General features: G+C 46.3%; 1 protein-coding gene across 1 annotated transcript in view; it reads right to left on the bottom strand.

The window, feature by feature from the left end:
- Nucleotides 1–2,930: 2,930 nt before the first annotated feature.
- Nucleotides 2,931–27,478, bottom strand: part of haus2 (HAUS augmin like complex subunit 2) — a 27,875-nt gene continuing 3,327 nt past the window's right edge. Inside the window, exons 2-7 of the mRNA XM_052031491.1 lie at nucleotides 21,994–22,094; nucleotides 17,085–17,189; nucleotides 8,931–9,000; nucleotides 5,950–6,082; nucleotides 4,446–4,554; nucleotides 2,931–3,987 (exon numbers count right to left, since the gene is read on the bottom strand). Coding sequence (XP_051887451.1) covers nucleotides 3,865–3,987; nucleotides 4,446–4,554; nucleotides 5,950–6,082; nucleotides 8,931–9,000; nucleotides 17,085–17,189; nucleotides 21,994–22,083 — 630 coding nt within the window. The 5' untranslated portion in view covers nucleotides 22,084–22,094 and the 3' untranslated portion in view covers nucleotides 2,931–3,864. The remainder of the gene's footprint in view (nucleotides 3,988–4,445; nucleotides 4,555–5,949; nucleotides 6,083–8,930; nucleotides 9,001–17,084; nucleotides 17,190–21,993; nucleotides 22,095–27,478) is intronic.

Raw genomic sequence — 27,478 nt, 5'->3', positions numbered from 1 at the left:
TCAACATAATGGAAACTCAACAGAGCCCTTGAGGATTATAAAGAAGCTAGAAAAGAACTCAAGAAGAGGAATTGGGAGAGCCAGGAGGGACTATAAAGTCTTTGGCAAGTAAGATTAAAGAAGAGAATTTACCATACATCAGGAGCATGAGGATAACTAGGGAGAGGGTAGGGCCACTCAAGGATAAGGTGGGGGGGGGGGGGCGGTGGAAGAGAAACATGTGCTTGAAGGCAGAGGATGTGGGCAAGGTCCTACATGAGTACTTTGCTTCTGTGTTTACCAAGGAGAAGAACATCATAGAGGATAGGGAGATAGGGATAATCCTGGTAACTATAGACCCATGAGTCTCACATCAATTATGAAGCTATTAAAGAGGATTCTTAGGGATAGGATTTATGAGCATTTGGAAAACCCTGGCCTAATTAGGGACAGTCAGCATGGCTTTGTGCAGGGCAAGTTGTGGCTTTCTTACTAGATTGAGTTTTGAGGAGGTAATGAAGGTGATTGATGAAGGTAGAGCTGTGGATGTTGTCTACATGGTTTTCAGTAAGGCATTTGACAAGGTCCCTCACAGGAGGCTCATCCAGAAGATTAAGATGCATGGGATCTACAGTGGCTTGCCCATAGAAGACAGAGGGAAGTGGGACTTATTCTGGCCGGAGGTCTGTGACTAGTGGTGGTCCACAGGGATCTGCTGTTTGTATTGTTTATAAATGACCTGGATGAAAATGTAGATGGATGGGTTAGTAAGTTTGCAGACGATACAAAGATAGGTGGTGTTATGAATATGTAGAAGATTGCCAAAGGATACAGCAGGATATATATCAGTTGTACATATGGGCAGAGAAATGGCAGATGGAGTTTAATCCGGCCAAATGTGAGGTGTTGCACTATAGGAGATCAAATGAAAAGGGACAGTGCACTGTTAATGGCAAGACCCTTAACAGTGTTGATGTACAGAGGGATCTTGGGGTTCAAGTCCATAGCTCCCTGAAAGTGGCTGCACAGATTGATAGGGTGGTAAAGAAAGTGTATGGCAGGACTTCTTATGAACATTTGGAGAGGTATAATATGATTAGGAATAGTCAGCATGGCTTTGTTAAGGGCAGGTCCTGCCTTACGAGCCTGATTGAATTTTTTGAGGATGTGACTAAGCACATCGATGAAGGGAGAACAGTAGATGTAGTGTATATGGATTTTGGCAAGGCGTTTGATAAGGTACCCCATGCGAGGCTTATGGAGAAGGTGATGAGACATGGGATCCAAGGGGACATTGCAGTGTGGCTTCAGAACTGGCTGGCCCACAGAAGGCAAAGAGTGGTTGTTGAAGGGTCGTATTCTGAGTGGGAGGTCGGTGACCAGTGGTGTACCTCAGGGATCTGTGCTGGGACTCTTACTCTGTGATTTTTTATAAACGACCTGGATGAGGAAGTGGAGGGGTGGGTTAGTAAGTTTGCAGATGACACGAAGGTTGGGGGTGTTGTGGATAGTTTGGAGGGCTGTCAGAGGTTACAGAGGGACATAGATAGGATGCAAAGTTGGGCTGAGAAGTGGCAGATGCAGTTCAACCCAGATAAGTGTGAAGTGGTTTATTTTGGTAGGTCAAATATGTTGGCAGAATATAGTATTAATGGTAGGACTCTTGGCACTGTGGAGGATCAGCGGGATCTTGGGGTCCGAGTCCATAAGGATGCTCAAAGCGGCTGTGCAGGTTGACTCTGTGGTTAAGAAGGCATATGGCGTATTGTCCGTCATCAACTGTGGAATTGAATTTAGGAGCCGTGAGGTATTGTTGCAGCTATATAGGTCCCTGGTCAGACCCCACTTGGAGTATTGTGCTCAGTTCTGGTCGCCTCACTACAGAAAAGATGTGGAAGCCATAGAGAGGGTGCAGAGGAGATTTACAAGGATGCTGCCTGGAATGCAGAGCACGCCTTATGAAAGCAGGTTGAGGGAACTTGGCCTTTTCTCCTTGGAGAGACGGAGGATGAGGGGGGACCTGATTGAGGTGTATAAGATGATGAGAGGTATTGATAGGGTAGATAGTCAGAGGCTTTTCCCCAGGGCTGAAATGGTGGCCACAAGAGGACATAGGTTTAAGGTGCTGGGGAGTAGATATAGAGGAGATGTCAGGGGTAAGTTTTTTTTTACTCAGAGAGTGGTGAGTGCGTGGAATGGGCTGCCGGAAACGGTGGTGGAGGCTGATACGACAGGGTCTTTCAAGAGACTGTTAGGTAGGTACATGGAGCTAAGTAAGATAGAGGGCTATGGGTAAGCCCAGTAATTTCTAGGGTAGGGACATGTTCGGCACAGCTTTGTGGGCCGAAGGGCCTGAATTGTGCTGTAGTTTTTCTATGTTCTATGGGCTGAAGGGCCTGTTCTTGTGCTATTCTATAATACTTTGAATACATTTCTCCCCGTGCATTCCACTCACCAGTGAGAGCCCTCTGTGTGTGGCTAATGGCTGAAGCAAACACAAGATAACTTCTTTGCTAACTCCAACTCACTGTCATAAACAGCAACTGGTCAACCGCTGAAGAAATTAATTCCCAGATGAGCACTAAATACATATTTTGTGACACTGTATGAAGATTGTAGCAGATGTAGTCTGAACAGATAAGCAACGTTAAGGATTTCATGCAAGTCAGGAAGCAGCAGTTCCTTTCGAGGACAATTCCCGAGACTTCCCACAGTTAATTACAAGTGCTGCCCTAAGCTCCTCTGTCTGAGTAGAAGCTCGTGCATTGCTCACTAATAAGCGAGCTCCCAGTGTATGGAGCAGAAAATTCTCAACTGCTGCCCCTCAGACTTTCAAGGCGAGGACAGTGGGGCTTTTCATTGAGCCACTGTGGTACTTGAGATGAAGGTACGTGCACAGTGATGTTAGATAGGGAGTTCCAAGATAGTGACCCAGCAACAATGAAGGAATGTAGCTCTCTGTCTAAGTCAGGCTGCTGACAGTGGCAACATTTTTGATGAAGTGAAATGCTCCGTCGTGGAGAGAGCCCTGTTACAGCTGCACCTATCCAGGCCATGACACAGGTTTCTCCAGGTCAGGATGCTACACGGAGCCACAGCATAAAAGTTGTCTAACCTTTGCTCCCAGTTAGTGCTCCTTCTCATCTTAAGTAGTAAATCCTAAAATATGTTCAACATTACAAACTTTATTTACAAATGTGCAACACTTCAGCCAAATTCTGAAAACGTGAAAATTAACCTTGGAGGCCCATGAGGCAGTCATTAAACAACAGAGGATCTACTTGTACCTTGTGATTTTGGGGCTCTGTCTGACTGAGATGGACCAACACCGATCCACCCAGGATCACAGAAAACCAGATGTCTCAAGAGAAAAGGACAAAGCAGAAGGCCCAGTGTTTCTCTTCTGATCACAGGCTTTGGCATTCTTGGGATGATGATGGAGGTCACCAGAATACACTTGGTAGTTGTGACAGCAACTCTACTAGAAGCTATGCGGATGGTCAAGGGGCAACAAGCAGGTGGGTGTTTGTGGCACAGTGATCTGGCATCCTTCAAGGTGGTATCAGAGTAGCTTTACATAGAACTGGACTCCTACAACCATCTGGGTGAGAGGAAGCAAATGCTGGCAAAATAAAACAAACTGAAGCATAGGGAAGGGCGAAAGGTCCGTATCTACACCATCTCCCTCCACAGACACTGAAGGTTTCCAGTGTTGAGCCAGACACCTCCCATAACCATCACCAAGGAAGCAGCTGAGTGGTAGGCCAGTCACAAGCATATCTGCCCCTGCACCTATCCATTGGCAGTTCATCTTAAAATTTAAAAACTCTTTCCACAAACAGCTGGCTTCTCTGGTAAAAGTGCCATCCCAACCAGAAGGGCGACTCAAATGTTCCAGTCCAGGTATTCCGAACCAATGGTCTTCTGCTGCTCCCTCCACTTCATGATAAACTCCATCACTTCCTTCAGCTCCAGTATCTCGGACACCATCCTCCCCACCAGATCTTCCTAAACGTACAACAGACAGGCTTAACATACATACATTCATAGTGCATCCATCTATTCCTCATGCCTGGATGGGTATCAGTGCTGGGAAGGAGAATATGGATGATTGATTTCTTACACCAGTGTTTATACTGAATATTTCTGGGACAGCCACAATACATGGAAATACCTCCACACTTTCACCAAGCATTCCCGGGACAGGTGCTGCACAGGAGGCACACAGAGTAAAGCTCCCTCTAACTAACCCAAGTACTCCCAGGTTAGTTACATAGTAAAGCTCCTTCTACACCAGCATATAGCATTACCCCAGGTCAGCTGCTGCATGATAAAGTGATGGGGGGCGGCAGGCATGGACACACAGACGGGACTTTATTTTGCATCTCAATTCATGCTGTTAAATTGGGTATGGAAAATGGAAAAAAAATTGTAAATATGCCTGGAAATTTTTTTGAGTTACTTACCATCGTCTTCACTTTCTGTGGCAACAGAGGGATGGTTTTTATTAACTGCAGATTAGTGTCAAGTTGCTCAATAACTTGAACCATTCTTGTCAGGAGCTCAGAGACATATCTGGGGGAACATGATGTGCAGGAAGGTAAGTGCAGCAGAAAAAGGGCTCCGTTTCCTGAGAAAGCTTGGCATTTGTTACTGACTCTGTCTTAGCCAGTGTTAATCCAACTCCCACAGGCCTTCACTGAGAAAAAGAGAGAAGGCCGAGATCAAATATTTCCCACTAAGAAAAGAGTTAGGATGCTTCAGTCTGTTGCCCACTGACTGTTGAGGAACATACAGTGTATGGGGAGGTAAAACAGGAAACCTTTTGCACAGAGCTCAACTTGGCAGAATGCTTAGAGAAGGTGAAGGAAGGAGGAAGTTAAGACGGCAAAGAGAACACAAGATATTAGCAACAAAATCAGGTAAACCTACAGAAGTTTCAGAAACAGACAAAAGAGCAAGAACAAACAGGGATTAGGGACTGTTCAAGACCAAAAAAGTCAACTGCATTCATGCACCGAAAGACTTGGATTTGGTTCCTAATGAAAACTTTACACCTCAACTATCTACATCTAGATGAGCACATCAATCACCAAGGCATGGAAGGGTACAGGCCAAGTGCTGATAAGTGGGATTAGTATAGGCGGGTACTTGATGGTCGGCATAGACATGGTGGGCCGAAGGGCCTGTTTCTGTGCTGTGCGACTCCCCAGAAACTGCACTGACTAGTAATAAGCTCATGGGGCTTAAACCAATGGTCTTTTGACTCAGGGCAGAGCCAAGGTTCATTAAAAGTGATCTTAATTTTCTTCATAATAGAGTTTAAAACTCTTTCCGAAGGATCCAATAATAAGTCTTCCTTTATAAGATGTGGCGTGGCAGTTAAAATGTTTGAAGGGTCAGACTGTGCATTAAATATGCCAGGATACAAGATGTTCAGGAAGTAGGTGTGAGATAGAGTGGACCACTACAGGGCACAACAATGCTCTGACTACAGCAGAGAAGTATTCTGCTCTCAGTCCATCCACTGCTGTGGACTCTGGATACAAACATGCAATGCTGCTCACTGGACTTAATAGTAAAAGCAAATTGAAAATGGTCAGCAAACTTGTAGCAGATTTCGCTTTTGAGGCACGGTAGTGTAGCGGTTAGCGTAACACTATTACAGCGCCAATGACCCAGGTTCAATTCTGGCCACTGTCTGTAAGGCCACTGTACATTCTCCCCGTGTCTGCGTGGGTTTCCCCCAGGTGCTCTGGTTTCCTCCCACATTCCAAAGACGTACAGGTTAGGAAGTTGTGGGCATGCTATGTTGGCACCGGAAGCGTGACAACACTTGCGGGCTGCCCCCAGAACACTCTACACAGAGATGCATTTCACTGTGTGTTTCTATGTACATGTGACTAATAAGCATATCTTATCTTATCCTAATGATACTCCAAGTACCAGGATCTACGATCCAAAGCTTACCTGTGACAATTGGCTTCAACAGGCAGGCACTGATGGCAAGCAGGCTTCACCAGTCGCTGTTTAAGCATCATCTTCTCCTGTAGGATCCTCTCCAGATGGCTGTTCATCAGCTGGAGACATTTGTACTTCTCAGCTGGTAATACAACGAAGAAGCATGTCAAGTATCTGGCACTGCGCATCATCCACTTAACGAGGTGTTACAGCTGCAACACCCAGAATCCACTACCAGCTGCTCTTCTCCCTCCCAGCAATAAAATACCACAGGAGACGACATTCAGCCCCTCAAACGTGCTCCACCAAGGTCACGGCTCATCACCGTTTTCCTGTATTAACCCTAGATCCCCTGATTATTTTAAATATCCATTAATGTATTGATCCACTGTTATATTATCTCACATCCTATGTGGTCTAACTTTGATGAGGTGATTCACAAGGGTCTATTAAACAAAGGCTTCCTGAACCACATCCACTGGTTCCTCCACACCCTTTGTTACTGGACCAAGGATGCTCTGAACTTCACAACCTAGCAGGCCCATTTGTACTGAATACATGCTAAACCCAGCCAATGTATTCAAACAGTCAGACTGTTGCCACTGGCTCAAAAGGAAAGGATAGGCTCATAGCATTCTTTATTTCATTCACGCATCTCCTCAACTATCCATCTCTCTGGGCAGTCTGTTCTGCACTCTCTTATAACATAATACATTATAAATGAAAAATCAGAAAAACTGAAATCTGAAAATGTTGGAAACACTCAGTGAGGAAGTGTCAGTGGAAGGAGATATTTCAGGTCCTGGACCTTAGTTAGGACTGGGAAAGAGAAAAACATAGTAGTTTTCAGTTGCAGAGAAGGTGGAGGAGGGATGGGTAGAACAAAGGGAATCTCTCTCATAAGGGGGGTCCAAATGATTTGAATTGGCAGTTAAGTAGCAGAATAAACTTCTTCAGAATCAGATTTATTATCACTGACCTGTGTTGTGAAATTTGTTTTGCAGCAGTGCAAGACATAAAAATTACTATAAGTAACCAAAAAATAAATAAAATAGTGCAAAAGAGGAATAACAAGATAGAGTTCATGGGTTCTTTGTCAGTATAACGTGTTGCTAAAGGTCAGGTTATGGGACACGCCCAGAAGGCCAGACTGCACAAATTGAATCAGAGAAACTGAGCCAACACGGCAACAGGTAGAAACAGCCAGTTCTGATACAGACGGAGAGAGCGAGTTACCTAAAATTGGAGAATTCAATATTGAGTCCCGAAGGCTGCAACACGCCCAGACAGAAAATGAGGTTGGCAAGTTTGCTTTGCACCTCAGTGTAACAGTACAGAAGGCCAGAATGGGAGTGGGATGGGGAATTAAAGTGGCTGGGAACAGGAAGCTCAGTGCATAGGAACATTGTGAACATTAAAAGCAGGAGATGCAACACAGTTCTTTCACCTCTTCCCTTCCCACCATCCAGGGACCCAAACCATCTTTTCAGGTGAAGTAGTGATTCACTTCCACTTCAGTGAACTGCATTCAGTGCTCACAATGTGGCCTCCTCTACATTGGCTGATCACTTTGCAAAGCACCTGCACTCAGTCTGCAGGAGTGACCCTGAGTTTCCTGTTACCTGCCACTTTAATTCCCCATCCTGCTCACTCTCTGTCGTGACCTCCTACACTGTTACAACGAGGCCCAACAAAGGCTCCAGGAATTCAACTCCAGAACTGGGCATTTCTGCTTGTCATTGTTTTGAATCAGAGTCATTGAGTACTACAGCAGGGAAACAGGCCCTTCAGCCAATCGAGTCCATGCCACCTGATCTTCTGCCTAGTCCCATCTACTTGCACCTGGACCATATCTCTCCAACCCCTCCCGTCCATGTACCTATCCAAACTTCTCTTAAATGTTACAAATGAACCTGCATCTACCACTTCTGCTGGCAGCTTGTTGCACACTCCCACCACCCTGAGTCACAGGACATACAGCACGGAAACAGGCCCTTCAGCCCACTGAGTCTGTGCTGACCACCAACTATCCATTTAAACCAATTCCATTTTATATTCACCCCACACTTTCATCAACTCCCCCCAGATCCTACCCCTCGCCTGTACACTGGAGTCAATTTACAACCGCCAATTAACCTACCTATCTGCACGTGATTGGGAGGAAACGGAAGCACCCGGGGGAAACCCACATAGTCACAGGGAGAAGGAGCAAAGTCCACACAGACAGCACTGGAGGCCAGGATGCTCTTGGGTCGGTGCAGCAGTCCCAGGTTGCGGGAGCTGTTTGGCTCAGTTTTCTTATTTGTACAATCTGTCCAGATGGACATGTCTGAAGACATACTATTAGAAACATGTTACACAGACTAACTGCTACATTTAGTCTCACCCTATCAAAGATATTCCATTTGTTCTACCCATTCCACACCCCACCTCCACCTGTTACTAAAAACTCGCTTGTTTTCTCTTTCTCAGTTCTGATGAAGAGTCCCAGACCTCAAATGTTAACTGGAGCAACAAACAATCTGTTGGAGAAACTCAGCGGGGCTAGCAGCATCTGTGGAGGGTAGAGGAATTGTTGACGTTTTGGGTTGAAACCCTGCATCATGTATCTCCTGAAAATGTTAACTGTCTCTCTCTTTCTCCACAGATACCACCTGATCTGCTGAGTGTTTCTGGCATTTTCTGTTGTCCAATTTTTTTCTAAGCTAAAAACAGACTTTTTTTTAAGCAGACAAATAGGACACTATTGCTTATGATTTTGGGCAAGCAAGAGTTCAAATCCAAGTGAAATTTAACTTAGCAAGTGTGGTAATTTGTGAAATTGTAGAATGACATGAAAGACACCAGCATGTCATTGAAACAGATCTGATATCCTACTGGAAGATACACTCTGAATACGAGATTCCAATCACTTCAAACAATACATCAAACTATCCAGTTATGCTCCATTTAATATTTTACAGACCCGGAAGTAAGTGTGACTCACTTACCTAGATACTCGGGGTGGGCAATATCTGCTGTATCATTCTGCAACTGCAGCAGCTTTATATCCAGAGATTTCTAATGGCCAAGTGAAATGAAGAAACATTAACAGAACATAGCTGAGAATCAAACAGTTTGTGGTGTGGTGACACTCCCCAGCCTACACAGTGCTTTAATTTGTCTTTGCTGGGTGATTAGCCTTGAGTCAGGCTGGAAATCTGGACCAGTGCCCCTTGCTCCATCAGCCCACTGTTCAACACCATCTGTCTGAATGTGAACATTGGACAAAGACAAGATTGGGTTTTCTGTGATGCTCCCTTCTGCAATGTCCCATCCTCCTCACCCTCACGCAAGGCACAGCCACTTGGATCGACCCTGAAGTGTAGACAGGTGCCAAGTGACTACCTCTATCCAACAATTCAAATCTAACTGGGGTATGTTGAGAGTTTTATTCAAAACAGCATCAGAAAATAGGAAAGCAGACTGATTAAGTGAATACACACTTCTACATCATTGCATAATAAAGTGATTGCAGTGTGGAGACACCGTCTGATCTGCTGCTTCCAGCATTTTGCCTTTACTTTGCATTTCTATAGCACCTTTCACTGCCACGGTATCCCAGAGTGAAGACACAAGAGACTGCTGATGCTGGAAATCTGCAGCAACACACAAAGGAGCTGGAGAAACTCAGCAGGTCAGGCAGCATCTACAGAGGGAAATGGACAGTCGACGTTTCTGGTCGAGACCCTTCATCAGCACTGGAAAGAAAGAGGGGAGATAGCCAGTATAAAAAGGTGGGGGGAAGGGGTAGAGCCAGAGAGCAGCAGAGATCACAGAAGGGGAGCAGTGAAAGAGGGTCTCACAGAACTCCCCAGAATCTTCTTTGAGGATTCACTTAGGAGTGAATCAGGAGCTGAGAGACCAAGGAGCAGCGGGTCCCTCACAGGTCGGGTCTAAAACCCTTTAAAAAGTTTGTGTTTTTGCGGGCTTTTTACTTAGGAGTGAATCAGGAGCTGCGAGACGAAGGAGCAGCGGGTCCCTCGCAGGTCCGGGCAAATTTAGAAGCGCCAATAAAAAGGAGGTTGTGTCAAGCGGAGTTGCCATTTTGGAGCGGCCATTGTCAGAGTGGACGGAGTCAGAGTGAGTGGCTTTGGCACAACAGGCTTTAGCATCAAGAAGCGGAGGCCATCTGCAACGACACTGGTGAGTAGCTGGTACGTAAAGGTAAGGTTTACTGTTATTGTTATAACTTAAGTAGACTACAGCTAGGTAAGAAAAAAATAGTTCAGATGCAGGGCAAGGTGATGTGCTGTAGCTGCATGATGTGGGAGCTAGTGGACCCTGCTGTGGTGCACGGTGACCAGATCTGCAGTAAGTGCTTGAGGCTGGAGGAACTTTGGCTCAGAATTGATGAGCTGGAGTTACAGCTTCAAACACCGCAAAGCATCAAGGAGGGAGAGAGTTATGTAGATGCTGTGCATCGGGAGGCAGTCACCCCCCCTTAGAGCAGGTACTTCTAGGCTCCAGGAGGCAGATAGATGGGTGACTGTCAGGGGAGAGAAAGAGAAAGGGAACAGGCAGACAGAGCAGAGGACCCCGGAGGCTGTTCCCCGCAAAAAGAGGTATTCCGCTTTGGATACTGTTGAGGGGGATGACCTACAGGGATCAAGTAGCAGTAGCCAGGTCTGTGGCACTGGGACTGGTCCTGCTGCTCAGAAGGGAAGGGAGGAGAAGAGGAGGGCAATAGTGATAGGGGACTTGATAGTTAGGGAAACAGACAGGAGGTTCTGTGGACATGAGCGAGAATCTCGGATGGTATGTTGCCTCCCAGGTGTCAGGGTCCAGGATGTCTCTGATCAGATCCACAGCATTCTTGTGCAGGAGGGAAAGCAGCCAGAAGTCGTGGTACATGTTGGTACCAATGACATAGGTAGAAAGAGGGATGAGGTCCTGAAAAGTGAGTTTAGGGAGCTAGGCAGAAGGCTGAAGAACAGGACCTCAAGGGTAGCAATCTCAGGATTGCTGCCAGTACCACGTGGTAGTAAAGGTAAGAATAGGAGGAGATGGCAGATGAATGCGTAGCTGAGGAGTTGGTGCAGGGGGCAAGGTTTTAGATTTTTGGATCATTGGGATCTCTTCTGGGAAAGGTGGGACCTGTACAGATTGGATGGGTTACACCTGAACCCGAGGGGGACCAATATCCTTGCAGGCAGGTTTGCTAGGGTGGTTCGGGAGGGTTTAAACTAGTTTGCAAGGGGGATGGGAACCGGAGTGGTAGGTCAGTGGAAGAAGTGCATGGAGTAAAGCCAGATCTAACATGTAGAGAGGCTTTGAGGAAGGAGAAGCAGAGTACAGGCTATAAAAGTAGAAAGGTGGATGGGCTAAAGTGCATTTACTTAAATGTAAGAAGCATCAGGAATAAGGGTGATGAACTGAGAGCTTGGATAAGTCCATGGAACTATGATATTGTGGCTCTTGCAGAAACTTGGCTGTCACCAGGGCAGGAATGGATGCTGAATATTCCTGGATTTCAGTGTTTTAAAAGGGATAGGGAGATGGGGGAGAAGAGGAGGAGGGGTGGTGTTACTGGTCAGGGATACTATTACGGCTGCAGAAAGGGTGGATAATGTAGCAGGATCCTGGCTAGAGTCAGTATGGGTGGAAGTTAGGAACAAGAAAGGAGCAGTTACTCTACTGGGAGTATTCTGTGGGCCCCCTGGTAGCAGCAGGGATACAGAGGAGCAGATCGGGAGGCAGATTTTGGAAAGGTGCAAGAATAACAGGGTTGTTATCATGGGAGACTTCAATTTCCCAAATATTGGTTGGCACCTGCTTAGTACCAAAGGTTTAGATGGGGCAGAGTTTGTTAAGTGTGTCCAGGATGGATTCCTGTCACAGTATGTTGACAGGCCGACTAGAGGGAATGCCATATTAGATCTAGTATTAGTTAACGAACCGGGTCAGGTGACAGATCTCTCAGTGGGTAAGCATTCGGGGGACAGTGACCACCTGCTCCCTAACCTTTAGCATTGTCATGGACAAGGATAGGAGCAAAGAGAAAAGGAAGATATTTAATTGGGGAAGGGCAAATTATGAGGCTATAAGGCTAGAACTTGCGAGTGTGAATTGGGATGACATTTTTGAAGGGAAATGTACTATGGAGATGTGGTTGTTGTTCAGGGATCTCTTGCACAATGTTAGGGATAAATTTGTCCCGGTGAGGCAGAGAAAGAATGGCAGGGTGAAAGAACCATGGGTGGGTGACAAGAGAGGTGGAACATCTAGTTAGGAGGAAGAAGGCAGCATACATAAGGTGTAGGCAGCAAGGATCAGATAGGTCTCTTGAGGAATCTAGGGTAGCAAGGAAGGAACTTGAGAAGGGGACATGAAACAGCTTTGGCAAGTAGGGTTAAGGAAAACCCCAAGGCATTTTTCACATGTGAAGAGCAGAAGGATGACAGGAGTAAAGGTAGGACCGATTAGGGATAAAGGTGGGAAGATGTGCCTGGAAGCTGTGGAAGTGGGTGAGGTTCTCAATGAATACTTCCCTCCAGTATTTACCAAGGAGAGGGGCCTAGATGACGCCGAGGACGGTGTTGGTAAGGTTAACGTTCTTGAGCATGTTGATATCAAGAGAGAGGATGTGTTGGAGCTGTTAGAAAATATTAGGACAGATAAGTCGCCGGAACCTAACGGAATATTCCCCAGGCTGCTCTGCGAGGCGAGAGAGGTGATTGCTGAGCCTTTGGCTAGGATCTTTTAGTCCTCGTTGTCCACAGGAATGGTACCAGAGGATGGAGCATGGCAAATGTTGTCCCCTTATTCAAAAAAGGTAGTAGGGATAGTCCAGGGAATTACAGACCAGTGAGCCTTACGTCTGTGGTGGGCAAGCTGTTGGAAAGGATTCTGAGAGATTGGATCTATGGCCATTTAGAGAATCATGGTCTGATCAGGGACAGCCAGCATGGCTTTGTGAAGGGCAGATCATGTCTCACAAGCCTGATAGGGTTCTTTGAGGAGGTGACCAGGCAGATTGATGAGGGTAGTACAGTAGATGTGATTTACATGGATTATAGTAAGGCATTTGACAAGGTTCCACATGGTAGGCTTCTTCAGAGGGTCAGAGGACATGGGATCCAGGGAAGCTTAGCATGTGGATTCGAATTGTAGAATTGTAGAACTGTAGAAAGCAGAGGGTTGTGGTGGAGGGAGTGCATTTAGATTGGAGGGCTGTGACTAGCGGTGTCCCACAAGGATCGGTTCTGGGACCTCTGCTTTTCGTGATATTTATTAATGACTTGGATGAGGGGGTAGAAGGATGGGTTAGCAAGTTTGCAGACAACACAAAGGTTGGTGGTGTTGTGGATAATGTAGAGGATTGTCAAAGATTGCAGAGGGACATTGATAAGATGCAGAGCTGGGCTGAGAAGTGGCAGATGGAGTTCAATCCAGAGAAGTGTGAGGTAGTACACTTTGGAAGGACAAACTCCAAGGCAGAGTACAAAGTTAATGGCAGGATTCTTGGTAGTGTGGAGGAGCAGAGTGATCTGGGAGTCCATATCCACAGATCCCTGAAAGTTGCCTCACAGGTGGATAGGGTAGTTAAGAAAGCTTACGGGATGTTAGCATTCTTAAGTCAAGGGATCGAGTTTAAGAGCCGCAAGGTAATGATGCAGCTCTACAAAACTCTGGTTAGACCACACTTAGGGTACAGTGTCCAGTTCTGGTTGCCTCATTATAGGAAGGATGTGGAAGCGTTGGAAAGGGTGCAGAGGAGATTTACCAGGATGCTGCCTGGTTTAGAGAGTATGCATTATGAGGAGAGACTAAGGGAGCTAGAGCTTTTCTCTTTGGAGTGGAGGATGATGAGAGGAGACATGATAGAATGGACAGCCAACGCCTCTTTCCCAGGGCTCCAATGCTCAATACAAGAGGGCATGGCTTTAAAGTAATGGGTGGGAAGTTCAATGGAGATATCAGAGGAAGGTTTTTTTACCCAGAGAGTGGTTGGTGCATGGAATGCGCTGCCTGGGGTTGTGGTGGAGGCAGGTATATTTGTCAAATTCAAGAGATTGTTAGATAAGCATATGGAGGAATTTAAAATAGAGGCATATGTGGGAGGACGGGGTTAGATAGTCTTAGGTGAGGTTTAAAGGTTGGCACAACATTGTGGGCTGAAGGGCCTGTATTGTGCTGTACTGTTCTATGTTCTATGAATATGCAGAGCTTACATCCTACATTTGCTGATAGACATCCCCAATATAAAGACACAAAGATAAGGAGATTTTGTTTTAAGTGTGCTTGGGTGAACTTTCTTGCCCGATACAACTCCAACCTTGAAGAAGGCAGCATTGCTAGATTAGGTTCTAGGAAAGGACACGGGCCAAGTAGAATCATTGTCAGTGTGGGAGTATTTAGGGAACAATGATCATAGTACTGTATGGTTTAGAGGAGCTTTGCAAAAGGATGTAGACCACTCCAAGGTAAAAATGGTCAATTGGAGAAGGACCATTCCAGGTGAACAAGAATCAAAGACTGACAAGCAGAACTGTAATTAAACATGGAAGGTCTTAAAGGAAATGACGTCTCTGCAATCTGGGCAGAAACATAACACAATTAAAGCAAAATCTCTCTGGATGACCAAAGACTTATAAAGCAGGAAAGGGCAGATCAATGACACATCAGAACACAGTTGAGAGTCATCAAATACCTCATGGGCTGCCATTACAGGAAGTTCATAGAAGTAAGAGGAAGAAATAGAAAGGCAAAGGGAGACCCTGAGAAAAGACTGGCAGCAAACAAAAACAGGAATTCAAAAATATTGTAGAGGTAAGTGAACAATGACAGGCAGCAAGAGGAGAGATGGAGCCAATCAAAACTCAAAATGACCTGCCTTACACTACAACCCCTGTGGGTCACACAAGCAAAGCCCTTTTCATACAGTGTGTGGTGGAATCTGGAGCACCTGCCTGCGGATGTGGAGGAGGTTCCATCGTGGCCTTCAAGAGAGAATTGGAGAAATACGTGGCGAGGAAATATTTGCAAGGCTACAGAGAAACAGCCGGGGTAGGGGGGGAGGGGGAGGAAGCTCTTGAGTTGCTCTAGTGGAGGGCTAGCGCAGATGTCAGGGTTGATTGGCCTTCTGGGCTGTAATCATTCTGTGGTTCACCAAGGAAGAAAATGCTACAACAGTCTAAGGTAGATGTAAAATATGATTGTGGATGACCAAAAATCCATGAAGTACAGCGAGGCCAGCTCTTCTCAAAGTAGTAAGTCGGCAATCCACATGAGGGGTATCGTAGGTTGCTGAGGCAAGTGAGGAAGGAAATTGTACAATCTCCCAAACATCTGGTGCTTCAAGACTAGAAAATTGCAAATATTATTCCCTCCTTAAAAAGCATAGGGATAAACTTGGTAACTACAAACCTGTCAGTGTGACGCTAGTGATGGGAGTAATCATCAGGGACAGAATCAGCAGTTACTTGTGGACTGCAGACAGGTGTGGATTGACTAAGGAAAGCCAGTACGGATTTGTTAAAGGCAAACTGTTTTTGGGTGGGTGGGGAGAAAGGGGTCAGCGAGGGAAATGTAGCAGCTTAGATAAAACACTGAGTGACAGGAAGCTGCAACAGAAGCAAAGGGTTAGTTTCAGAGGGGATGTGTCCAGGAGAGCTTCCCAGGTCAGTACGAGAACCACTGCTTTTCCTATTAATGACCTTGACTTAATTGTACACAGCATAATCTCCAAGTCTGCAGACAACACAAAACCTATAAAGGTTGTGAACAGAGACTGTTAGTAAGAGGATTATAATAGATTTCAAGAAGATATAGAGAGGTTGGTGGAATAGGCAGATGGCAGCTTAAGTGTAATGCAGGAAAATGCAAAGTGTTACTCGGAAGAATGAGAAAAGGCAATAAAGTAAAAGGCACAATTCCTTGAGGGGCATGGGAACAGAGATCTGAAGGCAGGTGTGCACAGAACGTTGAAAGTGGAAGGCAGATATTTACCATCACGAAGGAGATAGAGAGACGGAGACAGGCAGATATTAGGATGGATGCAATTAAACTGGAAAGGGTGCAGAAAAGATTCACAAGGATGATGCCAGGACTGGAGAGTTTGATATAAGGAGAGACTGGAAAGGCTGCGACTGTTTTCCCTCGAGCAAGGGAGGCATAGGGGTGACCTTGTAGAGGTTTATAAAATCACGATAGTCACAGTTTCTTTCCCCCCAGGTTAAGGGAATCTAAAACTAAGGTGAGAGGGGAAAGATTTAAAGGGGACCTGAGGGAAAACTTTTTACACACAGAATGAACTGCCAGAGAAAGTGTCAGAGGCAGGTACAATTACAAAATTTAAAAGACATTTTGACAGGTTCATGGATAGGAAAGGTTTAGAGGGATATGGGAAAAGGCAGGCAATTGGGACCAGCTCAGGTAGGCACCTTGTTCAGCATGAACCAGTTGGGGCAAAGGGTCTGTCTCTGTGCTGTAAGGCTCTAAGACTCGTGATGCTCCACCTCTACTAAAACCCTTGTGTAGCCGCCTCTCTCTGCAGAGCTACAGCTCATTGCAACACTGTCTCCAACGTAAAGGTTATGGATGCAATTCCCATTTCAGAGACCAAGGGCGTGATCCAGCTAAGAGCCCAGTACAGTGATAACACTGCTGCCCCCTCCAGATGAAACGGCAGACACTTTTTCCAATAAAAGATTTGTATGTGGTGGAGCAGCAGAATTCTCCCTGGTGCTCTGATCAGAGTTTCTCCCTCAACCAACACAACTAAAGGCAAATAATCTGGTCATTATTAAATCTTTGAGGAAAGATTTGCTGCTGCAGTTACTCCAGTGACAGAAAAGGGTTCTACATGGCCAAGGTAATAAAAGGTGCGATAGAAATGCAGCATGTTTCTTTGTTTAAAACCCTCCTCAAAAACCACCAGGCTTTCAGTCACCCTTCCTAGCTCAGTGTCCATTTTCCTTGCATTTACCTTTGGAAGGACTGTGGGGAACCAACAGTGCTGTGGCTGCTCTTATACAACATTACACGAATAATGAGGAAGTTAGTTTATGTACTGATAGACCTCTTGCAAACTTTTTCTCTCCTTGCTGCATGCCGCCCTTCAGAACGATTTGGTTTATCACCTCGATTATCAAGGCCTATACCTGCTGAAGTTCCGCCCTGGTGTTTGAAACTGCATCCAGCTGTTTGAAGCGCAGGACAAACGGCACTGAGTTTCCGAACTGTACTTTGTTCCATTCCAAAACTTCCTGTTTACAGTGGGGGGGAAATATCATTAGTTGGAGCCAGAGTGAACCTTATAAATCCAATGTCCATTTACTAGTGTCTCTGCAGAGCTGCGGGCCATGGTGCTCTAGAGAGCAATGGTGCAGAACAGGACCACAGAGGGACAGCTGGAACACAACCAAAGTCAAGGTTTGATGGTAGGAAACTTGCCAAGTAATAACAAGTGTGCTAGTTAAAGCCAGCAGAATGTGGGAGGAATCAATGTTCAAATGATAGCTGGTGCATGAGGTCTCATCTTTATTTAAATTTGTTGATAGCAAGTATTTATTGTTTAAGTATTTATTACCCCATTACCCAAGTGACCTGCTAAGCCTTTCCAAAGGGCAAAGTAAGAGTCAATTTGGAGTCCTGTTCACTGACACTAATTTTTGATAACAGCTTCACTTCAGTGATTAACATAGAACAGTACAGCACAGGGACAGGCCCTTTGGCTCACGATGTTGTGCTAATGACACCTAATTCCTTTTGCCTGCTCATGGTTCACACATTCATGTACCCATAAGAGGCTCTTAGATAGGCACATGAATTTGCGTCTGTTGTACCTGCCTCCACCACCGCCCCTGGCAGCACATTCCAGGCACCCACCACTCTGTGTAAAAAAAACTTGCACTGCACATCTCCTTTGAACTTTCCCCCTCTCATCTTAAATGCATGTCCTCTAGTATTAGATATTTTGACTCTGGGAAAAAGATACCAGTTGTTTATCTATGCCTCTCAATCTTATAAACTTCTATCAGGTCTTCCCTCAGCCTCCGCCATTCCAGAGAAAACAAATCCAGTTTGTCCAACTTCTCCTCATAAGTACATGCCCTCGAATCCAGGCAGCATCTTGATAAACCTCTTCTGCACCCCCTCCAAAGCCTCCACATCCTTCCTATAATGGGGTGACCAGAAGTGAATGCAATACTCCAGATGTGGTCTAACCAAAATGTTATAAAGTTGCAACATAACTTCCTGACTCTTGAACTCAATATCTCCACTAATAAAAGCAAACACCTTTACCACCCTATTGACTTGTGCAGCCAGAGAGCTATGGACTTGGACCCCAAGATCCCTCAATATATCAACCTGTTAAGGGTCCTGCCATTAACTGTGTACTTTCCCTTTACATTTGATCTCCCAAAGTGCAACACCTCACACCTACCTGTTGAGCCTGGGGATCAACCCTAGGTCAGTGAGCAGTGCGGAAGGGAGAAGGTTACTTCGAAAACTGGTGAAGGCAAGGTGGTAGACACAGTACACATGGAATTCTGCAAGGCTTTTGACAATGTTCCACATGGAAGTTTGATCTAGAAAGTTAGGGCATGAGGTCCAAGCTGTTTTGGCAAACTGGATCCAAAACTGGCTTGGTGATAGGAGGCAGAAGGTAGTAGTGGAGGGTTGTTTTTCTGTCTGGAAGTCTATAACCAGTGGTGCACCACAGGGATTGGTGCTGGGACCTTTGTTGTTTGTCATACAACTTTGATGACAATGTCTGTGATCTGATAAGTAAGTTTGCTGATGACAAAGATTGGTGGAGTCCTAGACAGCGAGGATGGTTGCCCAAGGATAAAAAGGGACATAGATCAGCTGGAAAGTTGGGCAGGGTGGTGGCAGATGGAATTTAATCCAGACAAGTGTGAGGTAATGCATTTTGGGTCATCTAATACTGGCCAGACATATACAATAAATGACAGAGACCTTAGGAGCATTGATGTACAGAGGGGCCTTGCTATGCAAAATTCACAGCTCCCTGAAACTGACAACATAGGTGCATAAGGTAGTGCTTAGCTTACTTGTCTTCATAGGCAGGGAGTTTTTGTACAAGAGTTGGGGCATCATGCTGCAGCTGTACAAGAGATTGGTTAGGCTACACTTGGAATATTGTGTGCATTTCTGGTCAGCACACTACAGAGAGTATGTGATAGGGCTAGAAAAAGTGCAGAAAAGATTCAGCAGGATGTTGCCTGGAATGGAGGGCTTTAGTTACAAGGAGAGATTGGATAGGCTGGGATTGTTCTCACTCGAGCACAGGATGCTGAGTGACGACCTTACTGAGGTTTATACAATAGGGCATGGATAGGGTGAATAGTCTGAGTCTTTTTCAAGGGTAGGGGAGTGTAAAACTAGAGGGCATAAGTTTAAGGTGAGAGGGGAAATATTTAAAGGAGATCTGAGGTACAAGTTTTTCCACAGAGGGTGGTGGGTATGTGGAACATATGGTCCTTTGAGGCAGGTACAATGACCGTGCATTTGGACAGGTACATGGATAGGAAAAGCATCTCGATCAGCATGGACGAGTTGGGCTGAAAGGCCTGTTTCCGTGCTGTACAATTCTATGACTCTACCCCCTCTGCTTTCTGTGGCAAAGAGTTCCAAAGACTCTCAACCCTCAAGAAATTCATCCTCACTGCAGTCCCTTATACTGAGTCCATGATCTCTGGCTCTGGACTTCCCCATGAGAGGAACAATCCTTCTAGCATTTATACTCTCATGCCTGAGAATCTTATACATTTCAATAAGATTGCCTCTCATTCTGCAAAACAATGTAGAGACCCAATCTGTACAACTTTTCTTCAGAGGACATCCCTCCAAAACCAAGATCATCCTAATGAACCTTCTCTGAACTGTCTCCAATAAATTAATATCTTTCCTTAAATAGGGGGTACAAAATTGTTCCCAGCACTCTTGATGGTTATTGTAAAAGGTTCTGAGGGACAGGATTAATTTGCATCCAGAGAGGCAGGGATTGGTCAGGGAGAGTCAGCATGGCTTTATTAAGGGAAGATTCTGTGTGACTAATTTTATTTCATTTTTCAATGAAGGTTACCAAGTGTGCCAATGAGAGCAACACAGTTGATCTTGTCTGCACAAGGTTCAGTACGTCCTTTGACAAGGTCCCACGTGGGAGACTGGTCCCTGGGATCCAAGGAATGTGGTAAATTGGATCCAAAACTGGCTTGGAGACAGGGGACAGTGATGACGGAGGGTTTTATGGTTGGAACTTTGTGACCAGTGGTGTTCTGTAGGCATTGATGCTGGGACCTTACTGTTTGTTATCCCCAGTAACGATCTGGATGTGAATGTACAAGGTATGATTACTAAGTTCATAGACGACACAAAGATTGGTGTTAATAGTGGGGGTAGTTTTCAGCTACAGTGACATCAATGAGTTGGTAAGGTGGACAAAGAAATGGAAAATTGAATTTAAACCTGAAAACTGGGAGGTGATGCATTTTGGAAGGACCCATAATGGTAGGATACTTTCAGTGAATGGCAGGGCCCTAGGAAGTACTGAGGGACAGGGGGACTTTGATGAACAAGTTCAAGTATTTCAGAAGGCAGCAGTACAGGTAAATATGGTTGTGAAGAAGGGAAACAGAATTTTTGCCTTCATTGGCTGGGGCAGAGAATGCAAGAGCAGTGAGGTAATGGTACAACTTTATAAGACATTGGTTAGGTCACAGCTAGAGTACAGTGTGCAATTCTGGCCATCGCAAGGAAAGATGCGAGGGGATGTAGAGGAGATTCACCAGGATGTTGCCTGGGGTGGAATGCTTCAGTTATGACGAGAGGCTGGGTTTGTTTTCCTTGGAGTGGAGGAGGCTGAAACCTGAAAGGGGTTTATAAAATTATAGGGGTATAGATAGAATATAGTTTGAAACTTATCCCCTTAGCAGAGATGTCTATAACCAAAGGCCATTGGTTTAGGCCAAAGGATAGGAGGTGCAGGGGGATTTGAGTAACTTTTTTTTCCCCACCTAGAGGGTTGTTGGAATCTGGAAACATTTAAGTATTTAGATCAATGGAATGCTGGAAAATGGGATTAGTGTAGACAGGTGCCTGTTATCTTGCTACATGATACTATGCTCCTACTAACATTGCAGTAAGACTGACATCTATACTCCAACCCTGCTGAACAAAGGGCCAGCATTCCATTGGCCTTCCCTACTACCTGTATGCTGGCTTTCTAGGCCTCATGCACAAGGATCTCCAAATCTATGTTGCAGCTTTCTGCAGTGTGTGTTGATTTAAATTAAACAGCTCTTTTGTTCTTCTTTCCAAAATGAACAACTTTACGCAGCCTTCCTGACTCGAAATTCTCCAAATTTGTATCAAGACTGGACATTCCTGCTGCATTCCTGTGATATTGGCTCAGTTTTTCTCTCTCCATTAGTGCAGCCTGACAACTGGGTATGATCCACATCCCTGCTATTCGCAACACATAATTAACCACTAGCTGCTCCACTGACCAATTTGAACTGATGTCACCTTTCACAGATTCTGCCTGGCCTGCTGAGTTTCTCCAGCATTTGAACATAAAACAGTACAGCAAAGGAACAGGCCCTTCGGCCCACGATGTTGTGCAGAACTAATTAAGCTAATGAATGCCTAATTAAACTAAACCTTTCTGTCTTCACAATGTCCTGTCCAATGAAATTGAAATTAGCCTTTCCCCAGTTCAAGCACGCAATTTCTGGACTATTGCAATCCCTTTCCATGACTACTTTGAAAGTCAGCAAGTTACGGCCACTCTCCCCAGAGTGCTCGCCTGCTAGGCTTCATCCACTTGCCCTGCCCTAGGAAATGGTCTAGCACAGCCCCACCCCTAATAGCACCATCTATGTACTGGCACAAGAAGCTCTCCCTGTTGTTGTCCCCAAATGCCCTGGAGAAGGTGATGGTGAGCGTGTGCAAAGCAAAATTACATACAACTTAAAAACAAATGTACCAATTATCCACTGTACGAGAAACATTAGCTTCAGCTAAGAGCTGAGCCAGCCTTACCTGTGTCAACATCCCAGATCCCAGACACTTCTGCAGAAAGCAGGCGGCTGGATTTGGTGCCGTTGGGTCCCAGGGGTTACTGGCCTGCATCCTCAATCAGACTGAAAAGCAGATTTTAGGGAATAAAAGGCCATCACCTATCAGCTATTCATGGAATCTACCCAGAGTTTAAATCACAAGAATCAATCCAAGGACCTCACAGTCAGAGCTCGATGCAATAAAGGCTCCAGAGACAGACAGACAGACACACACACGCAAAGCTGTGAACCAAAAACAAACACACACAAATTCCTGTGACATCACTTTGGACCCTGAGACAGACACACACACAACCGTGACATTGGCGGTGTCCCAGAGAGAGACTTATACACACACACATCTCCATGACATCGCCTCAGAACCCAGAGAGAAACACACACACACTTGGGTCACCAGAAACCCAACACCCACGACAACACTTGGGATCCTGAGACACACACATGCACCTGTGACAGGACTTGGGACCCTGAGACACACAGCCCCTCGTGACACCACTTGGGACTCAAAAATACACACATCCATGACATCACTCTGGACCCACAGACACACACAGAATGGACCAGTTACATCACTTGGGACCCAGGGAGAGACACACTCACAATGACACTCAAACCACAATACTATATAACTTGGGACCCTGAAACAGACAGACACTCACCAACCTGTATCATCACTCAGGACCCAGACAGACACACATGACATCACTTGGGACCCAGAGAGGATACACACACACACTCAAGGGTGGGGTGGAGTCACTGTGAGAGGGTTCTGGGGTGGATTATAGAAAGTGATAAGCACGGTCTAGAAGCCAAGGTCCTAAATTGGGGGTGGGAAGCAGATTTCAATAACATATGACAGGACTTGGTGAAAGTTGATAGGGAGCAGCTGCTTGCAGGTAAAACATCCAAGTTGGAGTCTTTTAAATGGGAAATATGAGAGATCAGAGCCAACACATTCTCCTAAATTTGAAAGGTAAAGATGGCAAGATAAAGAAACTCTGGATGACAGGGGATATTGAGCATTTGATCAAGAAAAAAAAGGTAAAGGTGACTGAAAACAGGAGACACCCTTGAGAACTATAGTGTTGGAGACACTTTTGGAGACATTTCTTAAAAAAGAAATTAGGAAGGCAAAGAGGGACCATGAAATATCACTGGCAGACGAGATTATGGAGAATCACAAGGTAGTCTATAAGTACATTAGGAGCAAAAGAGTAATCAGGGAAAGAGTAGGACCTGAGGGGCAATCTGTGTGTGGAGCTGGGGGAAGTGGGCCAGGTATGAAATTAATAGTTCACCAAGAAGAAAAACGTTGCAGATGTTCAGGGATAGGGGCAATGATATTCCATAGCATACTAGCATTAAGGAGGACTTGTAGATGTCTTCAACAAAATAAATGTGAATAAATCCCCAGGGACTGATGAGGTGTACCCAAGGCTATAGTGGGAATCAAGAGAGATTACTGGGGCTCTGACAGATTTTTGCATCTTTGCTGGCCATGGGTGACATACCAGATAACTGGAGAACAGCGGATGTATCTTTGTTCAAGAAAGGCAGCAGGGATAAGCAAAGTAACAACAGGCCAGTGAGTCTTATATCAGTGGCAGGGAAATTACTGGAAAAAAAACAAAGTAACATGACTAGTCTTCACTTGGAAAGGCAGGGACTCATTAGGAATGGTCAGCATGGCTTTGTTAATTGGAAATACTGTCTCACAAATTTAATTGAATTTTTTGAAGAGGCAACCAAGCATCTTGATGAGGGGAGTGCAGTATCTGTTATCTACATGGACTTTAGTAAGTCTTTTGACAAGAACCTGCATGGTAGACTGGTCATCCACGGGATCCAAGGCAAGTGACAAATTGAATTCAAAATTGGTTTGGTAATAGGAGGCAGAGGGTGGCGGGTGAGGGTTGTTTTTCTGACCAATGATTGACCAGTGGTGTACCACAGGGATCAGTACTGGGACCTTTGCTGTTTCACAAGACAAGGGAGCAGAAGTAGGCCATTCGGCCCATTGAGTCTGCTCCAAGGAAAAGGGAAAAAAGAAAAAGAAATGAGAAATTGGGGGGGGGGGGGGGGGCAAAAAAAAACTATTCTAACCCCAATTTCTGGCCTTATCCCCATATCCCTTGATACCCCGACTATTTAGATATCTATCTATCTCTTCCTTAAACGCCTCCAATGATCTGGCCTCCACTGCTGTATGTGGCAAGGAATCCCACAAATTCACCAACCTCTGGCTAAAGAAATTTCTCCTCATCTCTGTTTTAAACCTGTACCCTCTAATTCTAAGATTGTGCCCTCTGGTCCTGGACTCACCCACCAAGGGAAACAGCCTAGCCATGTCTACTCTGTCCAGTCCTTTCAACATTTTAAATGTCTCTATGAGGTCCCCTCTCATTCTTCTGTACTCCAGTGAGTACAGTCCAAGAGCCGACAAACGCTCATCATACGTAAGCCCTTTCATTCCGGGAATCATCCTCGTAAATCTCCTCTGAACCCTCTCCAACATCAGCACATCTTTCCTAAGATATGGGGCCCAAAACTGTGCACAGTATTCCAAATGAGGCCTCACTAGTGCCCCATACAGCCTCATCAACACTTCCTTACTTTTATACACTATACCTCTCGAAATGAATGCCAACATAGCATTCGCTTTCCTTACCACTGATCTGACCTGGTGGTTAACCTTTAAGGTATCCTGCACGAGTACCCCCCAAGTCCCTTTGTACTTCTGTACTTTGAATTTTCTCTCCTTCTAGATAATAATCTGCCCGTTTATTTCTGTTTCCAAAGTGTACAACTGCACATTTCTCAACATTGAATCTCATCTGCCATTTCCTTACCCATTCTCCTAAACTATCTAGGTTTCTCTGCAACCTTCCTGTCTCCTTAATACTTCCTACTCCTCCACCTATCTTGGTGTCATCTGCAAACGTAGCCACAAAACCACTTACTCCATCATCCAAATCATTAATGTACAAGGTAAAAAGAAACGGCCCCAACACTGACCCCTGCGGAACACCACTAGTAACCGGTAGCCAACCAGAACGAGATCCTTTTATTCCCACCCTCTGCTTCCTGCCAACCAGCCAATGCTCTACTCATTCTGTTATCCTACCTGTAATTCCATGACCTCTCATCTTATTAATCAGTCTCTTATGCGGCACCTTGTTGAAGGCCTTTAGAAAGTCTAAATACACAACATCTACCGCCCCTCCAATAGGTTGGTCAGGCAGGATCTTCCCTTCACGAAACTATGTTGGATAGGACCTATCTTGCCTTCCACCTCTAGGTATTCCAATAACCCCATCCTTGAGGATCAATTCCAATAACTTTCCCACCACTGAAGTCAGACTAATAGGTCTGTAATTTCCTTTATGCTGCCTCCCACCTTTCTTATACAGCGGAACTACATTTGCGACCCTCCAGTCCTCTGGAACCATGCCGGAGTCTATCGATTCCTGGAAAATTATCACCAATGCCTCCGCTATCTCTAAAGCCACCTCCTTCAGAACCCGGGGATGCACCTCATCTGGTCCGGGAGACTTATCAGTCTTTAGCCCATTTAGTTTTCTGAGCTTAGTTTGTGATATACATTAACGACTAGGACATGAATGTAGGAGGACAAGGTAGGATTAGTAAATTTGCAGAAGACACACAAGGTGATGGAGTTGTGGACAGTGAGGAAGATTGTCTAAGGCTAGCGATCACATGGAAGGTTGGGCGGAGTGTCGGCAGATGGAATTTAACCCTGACAAGGGAGGATTTCGGGAAAACAAATCAGGGAGGGACACATACGGTAAGTGGTAGGGCACTAAGGTATATTGATGAATAGAGAGAGACCAAAATCCATAGTTGCTTGAATGCGGCACCACAGGTCGATAGGGTGGTGAGGAAGGTGATTGGTATGCTGCCCTCATTAGCAGAGGCATTGAGTCGTGGGGTTGGGGGGGGGGGGGGGTGGCGTTGTGCTGGAGTTGGGGTTAGGGTTAGGGGGGTGTTGTGGGTCAGGGTCGAGTGAGGACAGTTTAGGCGGTGGGTTGGTGGGTGGGTCGGGTTGGGTGGGTGAGGATGGGTTGGGGATGGTGGGTTGTTGTGGGGGCTGGGTCGGGTTGGGTGAGGAAGGGTTAGGGGTGGGGGGTCTTGTGTGAGGTGGGTTGGATTGGATGGGGTGAGTTGTTGTGGGGGATGGGTCGGGTTGGGGGTGGGGGGTTGTTGTGGGGGGTGGGGTAAGGACAGGTTGGGGGTGGGGGATGTCGTGGGGGGTGGGGTGAGGACGGGTTGGGGGTGGGTTGTCGTGCGGAGTGGGGTGAGGACGGGTTGGAGGGGTGGGTTGTTGTGGGGGATGTTGTGGGGGGTGGGGTGAAGACGGGGTGGGGTGAGGAGAGGTTGGGGGTGGTGGGTTGTAGTGGGAGGGGTGGGGTGAGGACGGGTTGAGGAGGTTGTTGTGGGGGGTGGGGGGAGGACGGGTTGGAGAGGTGGGTTGTTGTGGGTGGGGGATGTTGTGGGGGGTGGTGGTGAGGATGGGTTGGGGTGGGGTGAAGACGGGGTGGGGTGAGGAGAGATTGGGGGTGGTGGGTTGTAGTGGGAGGGGTGGGGTGAGGACGGGGGGGGTGGATGAGGACGGGTTGAGGAGGTTGTTGTGGGGGGTGGGGGGAGGATGGGTTGGGGTGGGGTGAGGATGGGTTGGGGAGGATGTTGTGGGGGGTGGGGGGAGGATGGGTTGGGGGTGGTGGGCTGTTGTTGGGGTGGGGGGGTTGGTGGGTTGTTGTTGGGTCGGGGGTGGTGGGTTTTGTAGGGTTGGGGGGTTGTTGTTGGGGTGGAGTAGTGGTGGGCTGTTGTTGTTGGGGTGGAGTGGTGGTGAGCTGTTGTTATTGGGGTGGGTTGTTGTTGGGGGGGTGGGCTGTTGTTGTTGGGGTGGAGTGGTGGTGAGCTGTTGTTATTAGGGTGGGTTGTTGTTGGGGTGGGGGGGTGGGCTGTTGTTGTTGGGGTGGAGTGGTGGTGGGCTGTTGTTATTGGGGTGGGTTGTTGTTGGGGTGGGGGGGGTGGGCTGTTGTTGGGGTGGAGTGGTGGTGGGCTGTTGTTGTTGGGGTGGGGGGGTGGGCTGTTGTTGTTGGGGTGGAGTGGTGGTGGGCTGTTGTTATTGGGGTGGGTTGTTGTTGGGGGGGTGGGCTGTTGTTGTTGGGGTGGGGGGGTGGGCTGTTGTTATTGGGGTGGGTTGTTGTTGGGGTGGGGTGGTGGGCTGTTGTTATTGGGGTGGGTTGTTGTTGGGGTGGGGGGGGTGGGCTGTTGTTATTGGGGTGGGTTGTTGTTGGGGTGGGGGGGTGGGCTGTTGTTATTGGGGTGGGTTGTTGTTGGGGTGGGGGGGTGGGCTGTTGTTATTGGGGTGGGTTGTTGTTGGGGTGGGGGGGTGGGCTGTTGTTATTGGGGTGGGTTGTTGT

Source organism: Pristis pectinata, chromosome 1 (assembly GCF_009764475.1).
Source record: "Pristis pectinata isolate sPriPec2 chromosome 1, sPriPec2.1.pri, whole genome shotgun sequence".
Classification (NCBI taxonomy): domain Eukaryota; kingdom Metazoa; phylum Chordata; class Chondrichthyes; order Rhinopristiformes; family Pristidae; genus Pristis; species Pristis pectinata.
This window is presented reverse-complemented; position numbering and strand designations above follow the sequence as displayed.